This window comes from Genypterus blacodes, unplaced genomic scaffold (genome assembly GCF_046128005.1).
Source record: "Genypterus blacodes isolate CSIRO-AG114 ecotype Tasmania unplaced genomic scaffold, CSIRO-AGI_Gbla_v1 ptg000057l_1, whole genome shotgun sequence".
Lineage (NCBI taxonomy): Eukaryota > Metazoa > Chordata > Actinopteri > Ophidiiformes > Ophidiidae > Genypterus > Genypterus blacodes.
In genome coordinates, this window is record NW_027466869.1 from 3,534,119 (window position 1) to 3,555,058 (window position 20,940).

The window sequence follows — 20,940 nt, forward strand, 5'->3', positions numbered from 1 at the left end:
AGGGGACACATCGTACCGCGGCTCTTTCCATGCTAACAGGATGCTGGATAAGTCCTGACAGAGCCGACAAACGAGCAGCGGGGAGAGAGAAGAAGTGTTTGCCTGTGTGTGTTTGTGTGTGTGCGGGCGTGCCTCTGTGTGGGCTTGTGTCAGGAGATGGCAGAGTTGTCAGGTATGAGGCGTCTTCTGCACAGTTTGGCTGTGGGAGTGAGCATAATGAGAGTGACTGAGGGGTGTTTGTGTGTGGGCGAATGCTTCTCTGCATTCTGCGTGTATATATATAAGTGTGTGTGCGCGCCTGTTACACAATAATATCTCCCTTTTCGGCAATTTTCCATAGTGACAAAGGGTGGCCACTCGGGTTATGGCAGTGAGCGAGGTCCCAAAGCCCTCGAGTGTCACAACAATACACACACACACACACACACACACACACACACACTCTCGCACACAAACTCACTTCAGCATTTACTGTCTACCTGATAATTTATGTGTATTTAATATTTTTTTTTGCATTGTGCAGTGTGTCGTGTCTGTCAAGGAGAAGGAGAAACTGATTGTGTGAAAATATATTGTGTGCTTATTGAGTGGAAATGCAGGCGATGCCAATTTTGAGCAAAAAAGAAGAAAAAAATCACTTATATAAATTTTCCCACCAATACAAGTCCAAATTGTAGGTTTGAAGTCAGTGCGCTCAGTCGGTTCAGAATGTGAGAGCCCAGATTCCAGCGAGGTATTCATTAGATTCATAATTACATTCTGAATTCCCTCTGACACGTTTGAACTCTGAGCTTAGGCGACCTGCAGGTCCTTCCTCTTTAGTTCCACAACACTGGCTCCATCTATCTGATATTTACATTTTCATAAATATCCACATTTTCACAAGAAAAATAAAGATGCTTACATATAGTTTACAGACACTTCACACCGAAATGTACAAACAACACTTTGTCCTTGGTTATTGTCTTTTTTTTGTTGCCCCCCCTTAATCTTTTTTTTCTGCTTCGTAAATGTGATACAAGCAAAGTGCAAAAATAAGTCATACACGTTAAGTGGTTGTGACAAATCAGCTGTGTTGGGTAGATCGCCAAACCCGGGGATGACAGGAGGAGCATTTATGTATAAGCTAAGGCCATTAGACGTTAAACCTGCCGGACATGCTGGGGAACAATATGCCAGACAGCTCTGAGTTCTCTCTCTCGCTCTCTCTCACGTTTCTCTTTTGTTCTCTGCCCGCCTCTCTGAAGGTTAACAGCCATCGCAATGGCAAGCAAGCACCATCTCACCTCAAATAGATTCTCGTGTATGTACACGTGTGTGTGTGTTTTTCTTACAGCAGTGGTTCAAGGTTATACGCCGCGATAACGTGTGCAAGCATCTCCAGTCCTCCTTGCCCTTGGCAATCACCAGGAACACAGGCATTCTCGTTTGGTGAAGACCTGCATTGTCTTGAACATACACAGGATAGAAGCGTGTCTTTGAAGGTGGCGTTGCTCCCATGCTGTGCTGGTCGCTTATCCTCGCACAGGAAATAGCCATGGTTGGGTCCAATATCAAACATTTTGGGCCAAATCTGAAGGCGGTCTAATCCTCTAGGTAGTCGTATTCAGTTGCTGCGGAGCATCAATTGTGTGAACGGGCCCCCGATGGCTCATTAGCAGGCTAAATAAACAGCCAGGAGGCCATCAGCCCTGTAGGTGCCTCATAAAGGGTCATTCATTGTTTGTAGCATGTTAGTCAATACGACTCCCATAGCATCGCCGCGTACACAACCTTTAATGTCTCCCAATCAATGCGCTACATTTAAAAGCATCCGCTAATGGAACGAAATGCTACACGGTATCTATCTATCTATCTTACCCAACGTGGCTGTGCGATGGAGGAGGGGGGTCGGGTTACACGGGCCATTTACTAAAGTAGAGGAAGAGGAGGGAACGTGAACGCTGGCGAGCAGTGGAGTGAGCCTGACCACTCCGGGTGGATTAGCGGGTCCTGGCGTGCCGGGGCAGGGTGGGAATAGAGTAAGTGGGCCGTTTGACACATCGGGAGCAGTAAAATACTCTGGTGCTCTCTGTAGCCCTGACCTCCACACTGGCCGGGATAAATCACCAAGTCCCCCATAAACACTGGGAGAGGGGGGATGAAGAGAGCAAGAAGGAACGGACGGATGATGGAGAGAAACAGGAGAGGAGGGGGTGGGGGTGGGGGGGGGAGGGGCGGCGTTGGATTGCAACGTCATAAACGATAAGTGGCGGCAATCTGTTGGCGCCGACTTCACGGCTCATTACCAATCGAACTCCTCATGTCAGGAGGGAGTTGAAGATGAGGAGGAGAGACTTGCTCCTCCTTTGACCCCTGTTGGGTCGGCTATACCTCCTTCCATCCTTCCCGCCATCCTTCCGTCTCTTGCCTCCAGGCGCGGTGACAAGGTCTGCATGCAAACTTCAAACGAGTTTGTCTTGTTCTGTGCAGCCTTTGTCTCTTTGGAGATGGGACGAGCGGCTACTGTGCTTTTCACTTTGACAGCTCGCGGGGGATTTTCTCGTTTGTTTTGCCGGAGAGGAACAGGCAGAGAGAACAGAACAGAGAACTGAGCCGGCGCTCCTCCGCAGATAAATACACAACGCTCTACAAATCACATCACCGTTACCGTCTTTACCTTCAAATGTTTCCCCCTCCCAAACCAGCCCTTGCTCCTAACTATCCGCCGCCTGTCACAGCGCTGAACACAAAAGACGTCCCCGCATGAGGACGGCAGGCAACTCACGAACGCCGCCTGACAATCCGCTCCACTTCTACTGGTTTAGGGCGCAGATAAGAGCGAATATGAAAGTCAGACTTGGGGGAGACAAGCTTGTATTGTGACGCCATTGTCCTTCTTCCACAGCTACATTGTCTCTCGTCTTTTAGTCCGTCTGTCAGAGACCTCGTCAGGGTGCCGGCGGTAGTGATAGCGGAAGCAATAGGAGAAGGGACCAGGTTGTTTCTTTTCTCTATGTTGCTTGGTGCACGTCGGCTGTTACCGCCTTCTGATTTTGGAGTTTTCTGTTTCTCTGCGATGCCGTGCTCTTCTGGAAATGCCCCACCCCCCCTCACCTGACCCCTCCCCCTTCACTCTACTCTGGGGCTGCACTGTGATTAATAATAGGCTATATTTAAAATTTTCAAAAATAAAAGTGGTATTATTTCCTCTTCTAAGCGTGCAGGGGTGAGACCCCCGCACGCCGCCACAATATTCCTCAGGGGAGGGACGCCTCCATCCGCTCCCCCCCCCCCACCTGGCCTTGCCTCCTCTATACGTAAACAGCAGTCCGCGAGATGACGGAGCCGTCCCGCTGCGATTCCATGTCGTCATCCAGATAACCTCCGATCATATCGTCCTGGTCGTGCGGCGGGCGGATTTGGAGAATGGGAGCCCCTCCAGAAAAGTGGTCATACCTCTCCTCTGCCTCCAGCTCGTCAAACTTCCTCCGCTCCGCTTCATCTAGCTCGCTGCTCAGCAGGATGTCTTGGGCAGTGGGCGTCGTGGCGGCAACTTCAGGCCGGCCCCCTATGGTGAGCGGCTGGTGGTGGTTGTTTTTCTCCGCCAGGCCCTGGTGGGATGAACCCTCGTACACGTAGATGGGGCCGTTGTTGTTCCCGCCGCCGACTCCCCCGCTGCCCGTGCCGCCGCCCGTGCCGTTCTTGCTGGCCTTCTTGCCAGCGCCGAATATGCGCGACTTGATGTCGCTGCCGCCGTTGGCGCGGTAGCCATGCTGTTGGCGGCGGTTACGGGTGACAAGTACGGCGACGAGAGCGGCGACCAAAAGGAGGGCCAGCAGGGAGCCAATCACAGCCCCCGCCACCACGCCGACGTTGGACGGGCTCACGGAGGGCTCTGCAAGGGGGAGGAGAGGCGGGGAGGGGAGAGAGAAGAGGTGTGAGAGGGGAGAAAGAGGAGCAAGTGTGTGAGGTGAAGATGGAGTGAGAGGAAAAATAGAGACGGCATAAGAAAGTGAGACAGACAGACAGACAGACAGACAGAGAGAGAGAGAGAGAGAGAGAGAGAGAGAGAGACAGAGAGAGAAGGTGGGGGTTGGGTGATGTCAATGGTCTCAACCGCATCAGTGAAGTGTACAAGAATGCTAAGGTATGATGTTGTGAATGTGTGTGTGTGTCTCTGCTCTGGGCCTCTAGCTGCACTGACATTCTCCCTCCTCTCCCTCTCCTTGTCCCCGTTCCCACAGCCACGTCACAACAACAACGCCTCTGCCTGCGTCTCCCCTGCGGTGCCCTTCAGCGTCCAGTGTCTGTCCAAGGCTCTCAGTCCTCACCACAAATCACACGACAAGGCAACGTCCAACATCACAGCAGGGGGGCGGAAAGCTCAAGATGGTGGGGGGGAAACAGGTGGAGGCCATGCAGGAGGAGGAGGACAATGACGGATGGAGGAATGGAGGGTGGAAATTAGATGAAGAGGCGGATTGAGTGACAGAGGCACGTAGCAGAGTGACACCTCCTCCTCCGGGCCATGAGAGTGTGCAAACCGCAGAGCTGCCTTTCAGTTACGCACGTGCCACGGCTTTTTGCGCACACACACACACACACACACACTCACACACACGTGCATGTGAGGAAAGAACATTTTTTGATTTGGTTTGATTTAGGATTTCGCAATATTGTGCAGAAAGTGTCCTTTGTGGAGTGCAGAGTTGTTAAGGAGGATATAAATAACACCAGGCCTCCACTATCTGCAATACTCATCACTGTGTGTGTGTGTGTGTGTGTGTGTATAAACTACAGAGAGGACGCGTGTCTAAATCAGGGGTGTGAAGTGGTCCCGCAAGAGTCGTCAGCCATATAGCGCTCTTACTCCGAACCCCCCCCCATCTCCCCTATCACTAATATCAATGCAGTGTTTTAACACCGAAGGCACAGAGTGACAGAGCAGGGCGTCCACAAAACACAGGAGTTAAAAACCCCACACACACACACACACACACACACACGTGTGTAAACCAGAACAAGGCAGGGCCGCTCCCTGCTGGGCTTCAGTGTCAGGCAGGGGACTCGACCCTCTGGCCACCCACATCTCTTAAAACAACAACAGAGCGGAGGGGTCTCACACACACACACACACACCTGGACAATATGGGGAGGATCATTTCTGACAAATCTCGATATTCACCTGGATTCTGAACCCCCGAGTCACCCCTCCCTCGAGTCTGCACCCGACGCTGCTGTCACTTAAGGTGTCGTCTACTACAGGGGGACCGCCGCGTGTGCGTGTATGTGTGTGTGTGTGTGTCTGTCTGTCTGTCCAGGAAAAAGGGGCACTGCGACAAGGGGAGCCGATACGTCTCGAGTAAAATGGAATTTATTTCAGTCGCTGGCAGAAAATGATCAACAACCCCGTAGCTCAGCAGAACATCCGCTCTGTCACTCCTGCCGCCGTCCTGCTCACACTGGAGGTCTGCGGGGGATTATCCTGTCGATGGCGCCGGTGCAGACCCCCGCCTGAATACTTAAAAGTGTCACATCAGCCCCGTTCTTACTCGGGATCCAATAGAAGCCGGCGCCTCCTGTTAAGTACGCGGAGAGTCGACAGGAATACTCCCGTATCCGCCATTCTTGTCAAGAGGGAAAACGGCAGACTGCAGACGTCACCGCCCGAGCTCGGCCCTTCAATTCTGCCTCTCTTCTCTTCCATTACCACCCCCCCCCCCCGTTCTCCAGCTCTATCACCACTTCACCGGCTCTCTCTCTCTCTCTCTCTCTCTCTATCATGCACAAATCCATTTTCCCGGTCCGTCTCTGCAATTTACGCTTGCGTTTCTGTCACACGTTACTTCTCTGGTGCCTCTACTGCTCGGCGTCTCACACACACACACACACACACACACACACACACACACACAGACAGCAGGGTCGACAGGAGGAGAGAGGGAGAGAAAAGTTTATTTGCTTGTAGGTGTGTTTTTCTGCCCCTTCCCCCCCTGCTGTGTCTTCTAAGCGCTGCTAAACCTGGACTTTCACACACATGACAGCGAGGTTCAGCCCCGAGTGTCCACTGCTAACAGGAACACTAGAAATGCATTATCACCTCCAACTCTGTGGAGATCTCACACACACACAGAGGATGTGGAGAGGCACTCTGAAGACAAAAGCACGCACACACACACACACACACACACACTTGAGTCAGATCAAAGTGAATTACACTGGAATTCAAATGCAAACTGTCCATAAATTCAACTCATCCAATTATCTTCAAAACATCGCCAAGTCATTTTTAGTGTCTCTCTCTCTCGCTCTCTCGCTCTCTCTCTCTCTCTCTCTCTCTCGCTCCCTCGGTAGATATTTCATGTTTTATTCTCCCCTAATAGAGACAACACTTAAAATATTCAAGAGAGATTTAGAGGAGCAGCCCCCCCACCCCCTCCCCTGCCCGTCTACAGACACACACACACACACACACACACACACACACAGACCCCCTGACACAGCGGCAGCACGGCCAAGTAGGTGAGGCGAGGGCAGCTCACAAACACACGCTGCAGCATGAGCCAACACAAAATCTGCTTGTTGCATTATGCTAATATTGCCACACATTTACACACACAGACACACACGCCCTCTCTCTCTCTCTCACACACACACACACACACACACTACAGTGGAAGCCAAAAAAACTGCACGTTTCCCATGAAGTCACAGCGACCAAGACTGTGATCTCTAAGCGACCGCCACTAATGAGAGAGATGGAGCGAAGCTAACGTCTACTGTGGCCTCCCAAAGCATGCATGGCCACACACACGTACACACACACACACACGCACACACAGCCTACTTTATGGTCAACAGTTATGTACGACACACATTCTAACAGTGAGAAAGCATGTGGGTTGTTGGGTTGGGCTCCACATAGAGCACAGACTGTCAGCAGGTTATTGACGTGTGTGTGTGTGTGTGTGTGTGTGTGTGTGTGTGTGTGTGTGTGTGTGTGTGTGTGTGTGTGTGTGTGTGTGAGCATGCAAACTAATGAGGGGTGGGCAAGGAGCCAATTGCAGATTGGAGAGAGATTTGGCCACATTAGACCTGTTCTCTGCTTGATTTGGCGTGGCCAGAAACACACACACACACACACACATTGACAGACATGCAGACAGACGCAAATACACACACACACATACCCAAACCCAGTGGATACTAATGAGTGAGCCTCTCGCCCTTGAGTTGCCTCCTGAGTTGAGCAATGAACAGAGAAGCACAAATCTATTTTCAGTCCAGCGGAGTGGAGACACAGAGAACGCCAGGATCCATTTGGGGGCTTTTAACTTTTTTCGAAGGTTCAGATGAGACACGCAAGGAGCGACGGGGAGAAACCAGAGTGAAATCTGGGTTAGCCACAGAAGAAACCCCAAGAGGAGACAGGAGAGGAGGAAAGGATGGAGGGATGGAGACGGCTAAGCTGTGATTAAGGGAGAGAGACTGGTGTTTAAGAGTTAAGCTGGAAGAGGGAGAGAGAAAGAACGGGCATGAGGGAGAAGGAGAGAGAGAGAGGGAGAGAGAGAATGCTGAGGGGCAGCAGCCTCTCCTCTGAGAAGGGCTCGTCTTGTGGGGGCTGAGAGACGATAAGGAGGATGAGGAGGGAGCACATGCTAACTGAGAGGATGAAAAGAGAGAAACCTAATGATGGTGGGCGAGAGATAAACCAGGGGAGAATATATCTCTGCCTCCAGGTGCACAGGAGAAGACTGAGGGCAGAGCTCACACACAGGCCGACGCTTGATAGTGTATATGTGCCGAGCGCGCGCGTGTGTGTGTGTGTGTGTGTGTGTCACGCAGCTGTAGGCTGTAGGGGAGCGGGGACCTGCTCTGTAGCAGGTGCTGGTCATTTCACGCCTGTCGGCCCCTCTTAGCCCCATTTGTCTACACGCTTCCACATTAGCCTCCACAGGTCTGCGTCTTTCCCCCATCTGGAGTCCTTTCACATCTTCTATCTCTCTCTCTCTTTCTCTCTCTCTCTCTGCTGTAGCCCGCCACCCGCTCTTCATATTTACGTCAACCGCCGCTGACGCAATCCATTACTGTAGTTCTGTGCACTTTGCTCCATCTCTCACCCGCCTCCTCCTCGCGGTGAATTTAGTTCACATGCCGTCCTCCTCCGCCGGTGAGTAAGAGAGAGAGAGAGCGGAGTGGGAGAAGGAGGCACGAGGCAAGAGGCACGAGGACGAGATGAGATGAGATGGAGGAGGATGTGACAGGGAGAGGAAACTGTGAGGAGTGAAAGTCAGGAGGAAAAAACAGACACCAGAGAGAGAGAGAGAGAGAGAGAGAGAGGGAGAGACACAGAGAGAGAGAGAGAGAGAGAGAGAGAGAAAGGGAGGGAGGTAGAGAGAGAGAGACAGAGAGGGAGAGACAGAGAGAGAGACAGAGAGGGAGAGACAGAGAGAGAGAGAGAGACAGAGAGAGAGAGAGAGAGAGAGAGAGAGAGGGAAAGAGACAAAGAGAGAGAGGGGGAGGGAGGGAGGGAGGAAGGGAGACAGAGACAGAGAGAGAGGGGGAGGGAGAGACAGAGAAAGAGGTAGGGAGAGAGACAGAGACAGAGAAAGATTGAGAGACAGAGAGAGAGGGAGGGAGAGAGAGAGAGACAGAGAAAGAGAGAGAGGCAGAGAGAGACGGACAGAGAGAGGGAGGCAGAGAGGGACAGAGAGAGAGAGAGAGGGGCTTGCAGACACACGTTCACACTGAGGCACAGTGAATGCAGCGGTGGAGATCAGATGCAGCCCATGGGAGCGTCCACTTTCTGCAAAAGTGTGAGGTTTGTGTGCTCGAGCCGATTTATCCGGCCGCACATACGCCGGCTTTCAAATCTGAAAAACCAGCAGCCTTCATATTTCTCTCCCTCTCTCTCACTCTCTCTCTCTCTCCCTCTCTCTCCTTCCGTTTGTAACAAACAGCAGGAGACGGCGGCGTCCTTTATGCTGCGGGGCCATGCAGCGGTAACAGAGCGGCCCCAGAGGAGCAGTGACGCACGCTGTGGCACCATGAGGAGCCGAGGGACTGGGAGAACGATAGGGACTGAGAGAGAGAGACAGAGAGAGAGAGCAAGCGAGAGAGAGAGAGAGAAAAAGAGCAGGAGTCCCATAAAGACACAGAGAGAAAATCAGGGCATTAGGAAGCAGGGTGGCTCTTAAGAGAAATGCACTCCCCCCTATTATGGCCACCCTCTCCTGCATGTCAGCAGAAAATAAGTTTGTGTGTAAGTGCAGACAGAGAGGAAGGAGAGGAAGAGGAGGGAGGAAGAGGAGGGAGGATGTATTTTGTACAAGATGTGATGAAGGAGTGCAGTTTAAACCCACAGGAGGGAATGGACGGCTTTTCATCGCGACTGGCTGCTTCAGATCCCTGAAAGGCCCGAGGTGGTGCGACGGGATAAATCGCGCACACACACACACACACACACCAGCCCACGCACATACTCACACACACACGCATAAAGACCGGCGCTGATATCCACTTCACTTCAAATGGAGTCAACAGCGCCGTGGTGTCGACTGCTTTCATCGGCGCCGTCGTCGCGTGGATGGCGACGTACTCGTTATCGCCCTCTCAGACCGAATACAAGCGCGTTTCGCCGAAAATTGTGCCAACATGTGAGCATATGGGACCGTCTTATACTGTACACACACACACGTCACCATGGGAGGGACAGACAGAAATGGGACCAACAAGAAGTTAGTGGAGATGTTAATGGCGGTTAACAGCGTGCAAAGAGACAGAAGGTGGCATGCGTCTCTAACAGTGCGGAGAGAGAAGAACACAAACATACATGTACACACACCGTCACCCGTATACACACCGTGGTCAGAGCAGCTGGACCATCTAAACCCTACACTGTAGACCCAAAGCAGGCCTCAGCCCAGAACAGGAAAGCGTGTGTGTGTGTGTGTGTGTGTGTGTGTGTGTCTGTCTGTGTGGATGCAACAAGGTGCCACCCTGAGGAAGATGCAACAGCAGCAGAACACCCAGAACCAAAGAGCACTTGGGTCCAGTTCATCAACGCAAAGGATCTAAATGTGTTTGGCAGATGAACGAGACCCGAGTGAGCCCGAGTGTGTGTGTGTGTGTGTGCGTGTGTGTGCGTGTGTGTCCCTACCCCCCTCCCCCCCGCAGAGGACAAAACAAAATGGACGTCTCTTTGCGAGTGTCTGCGCTGACTGTTGCAATCCTCCTCCGAGCGGAGTTGCGGCACGGCTCATGTTCTCGCGTCTCACCTCTGACCGTGACGGTGACCTGGTCCTTGCCAACGCCCACCCGGCTCTTCACCTCGCAGATATAGGTGTTGTTCACCGTGTCGTCCACCTTCAGCACCGTCAGCTTGTTGTCCGTGATCACCACCGTGTCCGGCATCTCGCCCGTCAGTCTAAAGAGAAAGGAAGACGAAGGGGAGGGACGGAGACAATGTGAGCCGGGTCGCATCGTGTTCGGCTGTGGGGCGTAAACAGAAGCACTGAGACGGACGCACAGGTACAGAAATGGCCTCTATTGTGCGCTGTCATCAAATTCTACTAATCTAGATCCCCGAACGTCAAAGCCATTATCACGTAGTGCAGACAAATATCTTTAGGAGAGGAAGAGGAGAATCTCATGAGAACCCCGGGACCCGAATTTTGCCATTTCAGACTTCAATCTTTTCATACCTTATCACAAGTTATGCTGACAGCTCACAGAGAGAGAGAGAGAGAGAGAGAGAGGGAGAGAGGGAGAGAGAGGAGGAGAAAGGGAGCGGTGATGCCTTTCTCATTGTGCTGGGGGTTAAATCTAGAGTCACTGAGTCCATTATGGGAGATGATGTGGCTATCTCCATAATCAGAGCATGAAGCTGCAGCTGCAATAATAAAAAGCGCTGATTGCAGCTCTGGGAGGACGGTGGATCTGTGGATGTGCTGGGCGACGGAGGGAGGAAGAGGGAGGGGGAGAGAGAGAGAGGACAGGACGGAGGCCGGACACTCACGTTCTCCACAGGACCGTGCTCGGTACTGGGTTGCCGGTGGCATCGCAGGTGAGCACCACATTGGTCCGTCCGACGTACCAGTTGTTGTCGTAGCCCATTATCTTCACCTGAGGAGGGTCTGGAGAGGAAAACACACTTCATCACGTCGTTCTCAGGCTTGAAATTGCTGAGCATGACATGTTAGAGCATGACGAACGATGGAATTTGTGGAATGATGAGTGTGTGGTGAGTGTGTGGCGAGTGTGTGCTTGTTTTCTTACACTGCACGGCTAGTTTCATCTTGTAGCTGTCCGGTTTGACCTGAGTCCTGTGGTTCACCACGCAGCTGATGTCCTTGCCGTTGTCCGCCGCCGTGGGGACCATGCGGTACACGCTGGTCACCGTCACCGTGTTGTCGCTGCCCGGTTTGGACTCTGTGGTGGCGTTGCCACTGGCAGACGTCACCCAGGAGATCTGGGAGGCCGGGCGACCGTCTTTGGACTCGCACCGCGCCACCACCGTCTTCTCCGTTCCCGCGATCACCGTGACAGTGGAGGCCGAGTTCTGCGGCTTGGCTGGAGGCGAGAAGAGAGGCGGAAGATGAGAGGGGGCAGAGACGGACGGGATGGAAGTAAGACAGCCGGGGGGAAAGGTAATGTGGGCCATTACTGATAAACAACCTTGAGTCACCGGCCTGGTGAAGGCAAAGCCAAACCCTCAATCTACACACTCTTCTTTTTGCTCCCTTTTTCTTGGATTGATAAACAATCACAAACACTTAATCTGCATTCAATCTCCTGTTTCCAGTCACCCATTTCCTCTAAATGGCCACCGCAGATAAAAAACAATTTCCCTCACTGCCTCCTGTGCGTCTCCACATCCAATTTATAAAACCACTACATCTGCGTCTCTCCCTCGGTCCCCGGGCCTCCTCCTCCTGCTCCGCCGCCCTCCGTCTGATACCGGCGAGGAGATCAGAGGAGAGGAGAGGAGGACAGGAGCTGACAGCAGGCATGACAAGCAGCCGGATCAATAAGCTGCCTGAGGTGGGGCGGGGCAGGGGGCGGGGGAGCGAGGGGGCGCTGGAGGGAAGGGGAGAGGAGGGTAGCCCGAGCCCGAGCACTGGTGCCGGGCCAAGGTTAGACCAACGGTTACGCTGCATTAACAAGAACACAATTGATCTGACAATACCACTTATAATAGCAATTAAGCTGAGCTGAACATGCTTTTAGCCCGCCTGATACCCGGGGGGGGGGGGGGGGGGGGGGGGGGGGGGGGGGGGAGAGCGAGAGAGAGAGAGAGGGGGGGGGTATCATACATTTAGACACAGAAGACAAAGAATACATTCAGCAACCTACCGAGCATGACCAGGTAGGTGATGCCTTGCTCGTTGCCGCTGGGGTAGGTGGCGTACTCGCAGATGTACTTCCCCTCGTCCGTCATCCTCACATCGGTGATCTGGATGGAGGGGCTGGACAGGTTGGGGGGCGTGGTGGTGAAGCCCACACGGCCCTTCACGGGCGATTCGGGGTAGTTGGGGTCAAACTTGGGGTGAAACACGGCGATGTTGATCCGCTCGCCCTCCTTGGGCTCGTAGATCCAGGTGACCTGCGGGTTTGGTTGGACGAGCATTAAAAAAAAAAGCTCCGACTCAGGCGTGGAATCTGTTTTCCTACCAAAAACGGCAGATCAACGTTTGGCACGAGTTGCTGGAGTCTGAGTAACATAATTACTACAACCGTGAATCAATTTACTCAGGCGTGTAAGCGATCCTTTGGCGTAAATGCACTCTGCTTATTCCTCACCTGCAGTACTTCCACTTTTAAGCAGATTTACGCGGTGAGTGGTTTATATTTAGGCGGGATGTTTACGCTGCGTTTTGCTTTAATTGCAGTGCAGACACGAAACCTGAGCGAGAGGTGTGTGTGTGTGTGTGTGTGTGTGTGTGTGTGTGTGTGTGTGTGTGTGTGTGTGTGTGTGTGTGTGTGTGTGTGTGTGTGTGTGTGTGTGTGTGTGTGTGTGTATGTCCTTGGAAACGAGACTGACAGGAGCGGCCCGGATGGTGGCCTGAGAAGAACCAACAGGCCTGGTTTGTTATCTGCTGATAAGCTTACACACACACACACACTCTCTCAGGGGCTGCACCGCTATCAAAGAAGTGGAGCACAGATGAATATGGATGCCGATGGACCAGGCAACACACACACACACACACACACACACACACACACACACACACACACACACACACACACACACACACACACACACACACACACACACACACACACACACACACACACACACACACACACACACACACACACACACACACACACACACACACACACACACACACACACACACACACACACACACACACACACACACACACATTTTACTGAGATGCAACCAAGAATCGCTGCCATTACCATATCCAATCCCCCAAAGCAAAATAAACTAATTCTGTTTGTTTGAAGTAATAAAAGATTAAGCCCAAAAGTGATAAAATCTATTACTGGCCTTAGGTTGATTCTGCGGGCTGTGATTTCGTTAGTTTAAGCGGTAATGAGATATGTAAATAAGGCACACGGGCCCATTTTATCATTTTATTTTCCCATTTACTGAGACAAACGGTTCCAACTCGTCTACCTGTGGAACCTGTAGCTTCCCTCTCAGCCGCCGACGCCAAATTAAAAGACGTTTGCCCGCCCGAGCCGCCACATGTTCGGCTGAGTATGAAACGGCCGCTCTTTCGCTTAACGGCGCGACGTCGTAAAGACAGAGAAGTTTGCGAGCTTAACTCTCCTCCATTGTGAAGGCGAGCCGCGGCGCCCGCAGCACGCCTGGCAGATTGCGCCGTGCCGACTCAGCACAATGGGGCGCCCCGTTTCTGAATAAACTGTTTTGTTTGTAATTTCATAGAACACAAAATAAACCTAAACCTGGTGGAGTGTGGATGTGACTGCTGAGACTCATCAGACTGCCCCCCCACCCCCACAAACAAAACAAACATTTCCATTTATTCCATCATCATGAAAGTGTGGTTCTGACCATGGTGAGCTGGATCCCAGTGGAGTCTGTGAATTCACAACGCAGGTTCACCGTCTGGCCTGGATAGGACAGGACCTCCGGCTCCACCTTCACCCGCTGCCCCGACACCCCTAGGGAGAGAAAGAGGGAGGGGGAGAGAGAGAAAGAGAGAGATTAATCACCGGCTCCTTTCTCCACAAGCACTGGGAGCGAGGCGGCGAGGGAGCGGGAGACTCATGTTGGGAGCCTCCTCGTGATAAATGAAGAGATGATACGAGGGGTCTGCTGTGGCATTAGCCCAGCCAGACTGTGTGCACGTGTGCGTGGAGTGGCAGAAAAAGGATTCAGCGCGGGAGAAGAAGAGGAGGAGGAGAAGCAGTCCCCCTCTGTGCTGCACGCGGGTCATAAATCACCCGTATGGGGCTCCTCTGTAGGCCGCCATGTGCTGTGCCAACACATTCCTGCGTGAAAAGCCAAGAGTCAAAATAAATACGCTTGTCGTGGTGTATTGTGTCAGTGGCTGTGTGTGTGTGTGTGTGTGTGTTGGAGAAGAGACAGCGGGAGCGGTGTGTGTGTGTGTTTGTAGGCGTGTGTAATCCATGTCTCTGTGAAAATGTAATTACTTGTATGAGTAAGCGCGCACTGGCGTATGTCAGCAAGATGGCACCTGTTTTAAGTAAGAGTGGATTACCTGGCGACACACCATTTCGAGGCTAAACACACACACTCTCTCACACACACACACACACACACACCACAACAGTAGCAATGAAACACAATTTCCCCTAAAGACAAACAATTACCCGTGGAACTAGTTCAACCGGTTTGTGCCGAGACCAGGCTGTTGTGTTGAAACTAATACGATCTGGAGGGCTGAAACGAACACACACACACACACAAAATGGGCTGAGAGATAACAGAAAAGGCCAGTGCTGTCTTTCTCTTTTGACGAGCAATGAACACCAAACATTCTCTTCTCCAGAGACGTCTGTGATATCAATACAGAGGTGGAGAAGAGAGAAGGGAATAAGTGGGAAAGTGGAGGAAAACAAGCCTCTCCGAGAATAACAGCGCTTCTCCCAGGACCGGCCCAATTTACCACCACAAAACATCCCCCTCGCAGCCGCACCGGAACCTTTGGGCAACCGCCGAGCAGCCGTGGGAGCGGGCGGAGAGCCGGGGAAATAGAGGAAACCCTCGCTCGTCTCCTTCACGCGGACACGCGGCTGCTTTATTGCAGAGCTCCTGGCCTGTGATCTTTCAAATGTCTGGGGGGATTGGGGAGCGATCGAGCTTCATCCCCTCGTCAATCCATCCCAGCTGCCGTCTCTGCTAACTACAGATGAGCTCGGGGGCGAGGAGCCGGAACTCTGGTGACGAGAGTTTACGGGCCGCGGGGATGGAAAAGGGGATGAAGACTTATTGGAAAGCTCATTTGCTTGGTCTTGAGTTGGGGCCTGTGTGTGTGTGTGTGTGTGTGCCAGGGATGGTTTTTGTAACCATTGGCAGGCGCAAACGCACACACGCACTCACATGTTCCAGACGCACCAACACGGAGGCCTGCTGTCCTTCACTCAATAAGATCCAATAAGAGGCGAGTCATCACAGGTCAACTCCTGCCAGATCCCAGATGAGAGACAGGCTGGACTTATGAGACCCTATAGAGCCCCAGGGAAATGAATATTACACACAGAGACAAACAGAGCCACACACACACACACACACACACACACACACACCCTCCTCTGCCCTGAAGATGCCTGCGATTACCGTGACAGACGCGGAGGGAAGAGGCCGGCGTGTGCACGTGCGCCACAGACTTGCGGGAAAGGCGAGGCAAGGGGCCGCATTTGAAATAGTAATTGGCGCGTATAAATATTTACGGCGCATTGATCATATTAAACTGAGGAGAGGGAGAGACTGGGAGGAGGAGGAGGAGGAGGAGGAGAGAGGCGGGAAGTGAAGTGAGCCAGGGAGTAAAAGACAGTTCAAGGGTAGAGTGTGTGTGTGTAAGAGAGAGAGAGAGAGGGAGGGAACAGAAGCCTTGTGTCACCGTTGCTCTACTTTACAAAGGCTTCGCTGCCTGCAGGTGACATACAAGCAACACCAAACACACACACACACACGCACGCAGACAAACAAACAAACAAACAAACGCACACACACACACACACAAAGCACTATTCAACATCCGGCTGTAGCACATCAGCATAATAATGTCACCCATCATTATGTCTTTATAACACACACACACACACAAACACAGTATGCTGACGGCACTGCGACAGCCCCGTCATATTAACACGCTCCTCTCTGATCTCCCGCCTGGTCACACTGACATTTCCATATTTCCCACCGTTCGTCTGTGAAGAGGGAAGCGAACGAGGGAGGGAGGGAGGGAGGGACGGGGGGAGGGAGGGGAAGGAGGCGAGGAAGTACACTGTGAGGAACGGAGGGATAAAAAGAGGAGACGAGCGACGGCCTGGGAATGCCAAAGCGGCGGAGGGTGAGAGGAGGAGGAGGAGGTGAGGGGGGGAGCGCGAGGAAAGTGGGGATGAAAGGGTGCGAAGAGACACGCGGCAGTGCCAGGAATAGAGAATGAAAGAGGGAGCGAAGGAGTGTGGTGAGAGAAGAGAAGAGGTAGAGAGAGAGAGAGAGAGGAGGGGAGATGGGGTGAAGCTATAAACAAGGTTAATACCAGACAGCTGAGGGACATGAGAGGGAGACAGAGACGAGTAAAAGAAAACAAAAGAGAGAGAGAGAGGGAGAGGAAGTAGGTGAAAAGAGAGAAATGAGGCGGGTAGAAACTAAAAATGGAGACGTGTGTGTGTGTGTGTGTGTGTGTGTGTGTGGTGTGTGTGTGTGTAGGTGCAGGTTGAGAGAAACAGAGCGAAGAGGAGGCCGACGAGGGGCGAGGAGCGAGAGGCGGCGCTTTGAATGAGACCTCATTATCCACGGTGAAAGAGAGAGAGAGAGGGAGAGAGAGGGAGACGGAGGGGGGATAAGAGAGGGAGGAAGAGCACGAGTGAGGAAGAGGGAGCAGGAGTGGCCCAGAACGCCTCCCGGGTCCCGTCTGAGGCATAAACGACTGACAAAAACCCACGCTCGCTCGCCCCAGCTGGCTGATTCCGACGCCTTAATGGCGCCCGTGTCCTCTGCCTGATCCCGTCCCGTTATGGCAAACAAACGTCCGACGTCATAATGTGGGGGGGGGGAGTGGAGTGCGGCCATCACCGGAAACACCTCACGGCCTTCAGAGCTCGCTAACTCGCCGCCATTTCATCAACCTAGTGGCTATGCACTGTCAGGAGGGCGAGAATGAAGCCTCCCCATTCTGAGTTGTTAAAGATTGCTTCCTGGCCATCAATCTTGTCTGTGTGTGTGTGTGTGTGTGTGTGTGGGGGGGCTGCGTGACTGAGTGGGTGAGAGAGACGGAGAGAGGGAGAGAGCCTGGTGGGTGTGCTTTCCTTTGGCCTTTCCTGCAACGCTGCCGTCTCGAGGGTGTCGGCAATAAGCATGGTGAGCTTTCATTATTCTTCAGGGTCTGTGCGAGCGTCTCCATTTCCATTATTCTCTTGTTGTTATTGTTATTGTTGTGCCCTCCCCTCTCCACCGCTGAAGAATAATAGCTCTGATGCAGGCGGTGTGGAGTGCGGGATGGAGCGAGCGAGCGAGTGTCCTGATAGAATTCCTCTCCGTCTGCTCGCTCTGACTTCTTCTGCTCTTTTTTTGTTCTTCGCCCCCTCACGACATCATTTCTCCTCTTATATCAAATTTAGATGAATTCCCAGGACACCTTTCAAACCTGATGAGGCCGACGTGACTTTGCAAGCGGATGCCAATCTGATACGTCGGAATGTTGGAGAGAGCACGTGTGTGTGTGTGTGTGTGTGTGTGTGTTCTATGCAGTGTGTTGCCAATAGAGCTGGTAGAAGCACTTCAGTCGTGTGTGTGAAGGCCTGATCGTACATTGTCATACACACTCGCTGTTACTCAATGAGGAACCGGCGATTCACCACAGAGAAAAACGCTCGTCTTCAGTTTGTTGCTGTCATAAACGCGACTGGTTGAATATGGAAGCGAAGATAAGGTGTTCTCATGCCCGTATGTGTATGAAAGCTGCTGTATCATCTTCTATCTGCATGTGTTGCCTGTGTGTTATAACTGATGAGGTCATCATTCTGTTCTCCAACCTTCGCTCCGTTTTACCTCTCGTACCTCACGGGATCGATCCGTTGCCTTTACGCCCGGTTAGCTGCCAATGAGTTCCGATCCAATAGCACATGGGTCCGCATTGATCACGGTGCGTTAAGTGTGTGTGTGTGCATTTACGCCAGCACACACACACACACACACACACACACACTCTCCCTCATCTGCATACAAGTCTTACTCCAAACACACAACGGGTGCAAACGAACTGTGTAGCGTGTTAACACCTCGAGTCGTCCTCCAATTGCAGTGATCCCATCGTGTGACTTGCTTATGTAGGTTCAGCGTTCATCAACACGTGTCCTGCTTATCTGGATATGCTGTCGCGCGTTTTACGCCCATGCTTCCTCCTTGACTCATCCATGGGCGATCGTGGTGCATTCTTGACATAAATAATACGTTTGACGCCCGGGCTGTCCCCATTCACGTCAAGACTCCCCCTCAGATAACTGCTGGAGACGCAGGAAGAAGGAGGCGGCAAGCTGTTTAGAGCCGGTGGGCGTATTTCCAGCATGAAGATGTGCGTTTACACCTTTTGCTACTTGTGGCATTGATCCTATCACAACGCGATGACATAAGAGTTTGTGGACAGCCAGATCGGATCGTTGGCCCGGCGGCGTTCCGTGGATTTACGCTACAAAATTAGCATGTGACCTCCTCCTCTAAGATAACGGTTGGAACAGCGAGGGCGGATGTAAACACCCTCGACGTGTCAAGAGTGTGAGCTCGACGGCGGGTCCGTACGCTTGGCCGTCGACCTGAAGCTGCTTTCCTCTGCTACCCGACACTGCTGCAGCACTCGCTCCTTTGACCTTCACACACACACACACACACACAGACACTTGCATGGATGTGCACCAAAATGAAGCCACATACACATACACAGCCCATATACATGCATTCACACACACACACACACAGATGTGGATAGTTTGGTATGCAGAGAGCAGAGTGGGAATGCAGCTTAGCTTGACAGGCGAGGCGGTTTGACAGGCCAAGAATAAAACTCGGAAATGAAGGCTTGAGATGTGGCTCGTCTTCTCATTGACCTTTCCACCGGGCTCTCCATCAGGACCCAATCAATAGCACATGGGAAGGCTACATTTAGAAGTAACCACTTGGCGTTATGGACTTCTCGGATGACATCTTTTTTTATATGCATTCGTGCCGAAATATTGGCCGGCGAGGAGGAGCGGAGGAGTCCCTGATGTGATGAAGGCAGAGGAAGCTGCAGCGGGGCCGTCACATGACGACTGCACCCAAAACTCATCTGGATGTTCCATTCGCTTAGAAGTGCAAAAAAAGGGAAAATTGGTGTAGAAAGAACACGAGTGCCTGCAGGAGATGGGAGGTAAAAACCCTTGTGATGTAACAGGAGCAGGGGAGAGAAGAAGAAGGTGCGATGAAGACGAAGGCGGCGACGAAGAAGGGGAGCGCTACATTTTTCACTTTGTTTCACAGTGACGTGATGAAATATTTGATAAGTGACGCCGAAAATAGAACGTGGGGAGCAAATGAGAATGAGGCGCCGAGCGAGGGAGCGAGGGAGCGAGGAAGCACGGGCAGAAATGAAGGAAGGGAGCCTGAAATGCATGAAATGTAACAGAAGGAGGGCAGAGGAGGAAGAGGGGAGCAGAGGGAGGGAGGGACACGGGGAGGCATGAGCAGGCATCAAAGTGCCAAGGAGAAACTAACAGCTGGAGGAGGAATCTGCACAGGGAGATGTGTGTGTGTGTGTGTGTGTGTGTGTGTGTGTGTGTGTGTGTGTGTGTGTGTGTGTGTGTGTGTGTGTGTGTGTGTGTGTGTGTGTGTGTGTGTGGTGTGTGTGTATTCTCCTGCATCTGTATACTGATGCATATTCATTATTTGCCTGTTTATAATAACGCCCTAAGACTCTGGCGACGATCATCAATCCAAAGCGTATTGAAATGGCAGCGTTGAATTAAAATCGACACAACAAGGCAGATATTTAAACTATTCTTCTTCTTCAGAAAGGAAAGAAGAAGAAAAAAAAAGAGAGAGAGAGAGGGAGAGAAAAAAGTAATAACCTCCAAACTGCTTTAATGCTGGAAAACCTGCTGCTTCCAAAGCCGGACCGTGACCTCAGCGTTGCTTTGAGACGAGGCGATGCAGTATGCATGAGCATGAGACGACCAGGAGAGTGGCAAAGCAGAGGAATTCACAATGGGATCTCCCAGCCATTTAACTGCAGGGACCCCGACATGAAATTACACACACAATAGCCTCTGCATCTCTGTGGACTCCCCCCCTCCTCCCCTCTCTGTCTGTCTGTCTCTCTCTCTCTTTCGCCTCTTTGCCTCATTCTCAGCAATGCCAATGCAACAAACACTCCATTTCCAGTTTGTGCCGGCCAAGCAGGTTTAAAAACGATCGATTTGTTTGAAAGAACCCCGGAATGAGAGCGAGCTGACCCGGCCACGCGTGCTGCCGCCGACCAACCGACAACACACTGACTGTGTGCTTAATCATTTAGCATGCAGGCAAAGGTGAAGGTAAAGCAAAACAACACACAAGCGAGACAAAACACTGGGGCTGATATAACTGCCCGGTAATGGCCTCCCAAAAAAGAAAAGCGTTTTCATAGACACAGTCGCGGCGACACGCAAACACACGGAAGAAGCACTCGGCTCCACCGGCTGAATAATTCATCTGCTGGTAAGAGCGAAGGCAGCTTGCTCTCCTCCTCCTCCTTCTCA

General features: G+C 52.1%; 1 protein-coding gene across 1 annotated transcript in view; it reads right to left on the minus strand.

Annotated features, from left to right (window-relative positions):
* Positions 1-14,163, minus strand: part of LOC143002467 (nectin-2-like) — a 38,529-nt gene extending 24,366 nt beyond the window's left edge. Inside the window, exons 1-5 of the mRNA XM_076152579.1 lie at positions 14,033-14,163; positions 12,337-12,586; positions 11,260-11,553; positions 11,000-11,117; positions 10,260-10,408 (exon numbers count right to left, since the gene is read on the minus strand). Coding sequence (XP_076008694.1) covers positions 10,260-10,408; positions 11,000-11,117; positions 11,260-11,553; positions 12,337-12,586; positions 14,033-14,035 — 814 coding nt within the window. The 5' untranslated portion in view covers positions 14,036-14,163. The remainder of the gene's footprint in view (positions 1-10,259; positions 10,409-10,999; positions 11,118-11,259; positions 11,554-12,336; positions 12,587-14,032) is intronic.
* Between the last annotated feature and the right edge of the window lie 6,777 nt (positions 14,164-20,940).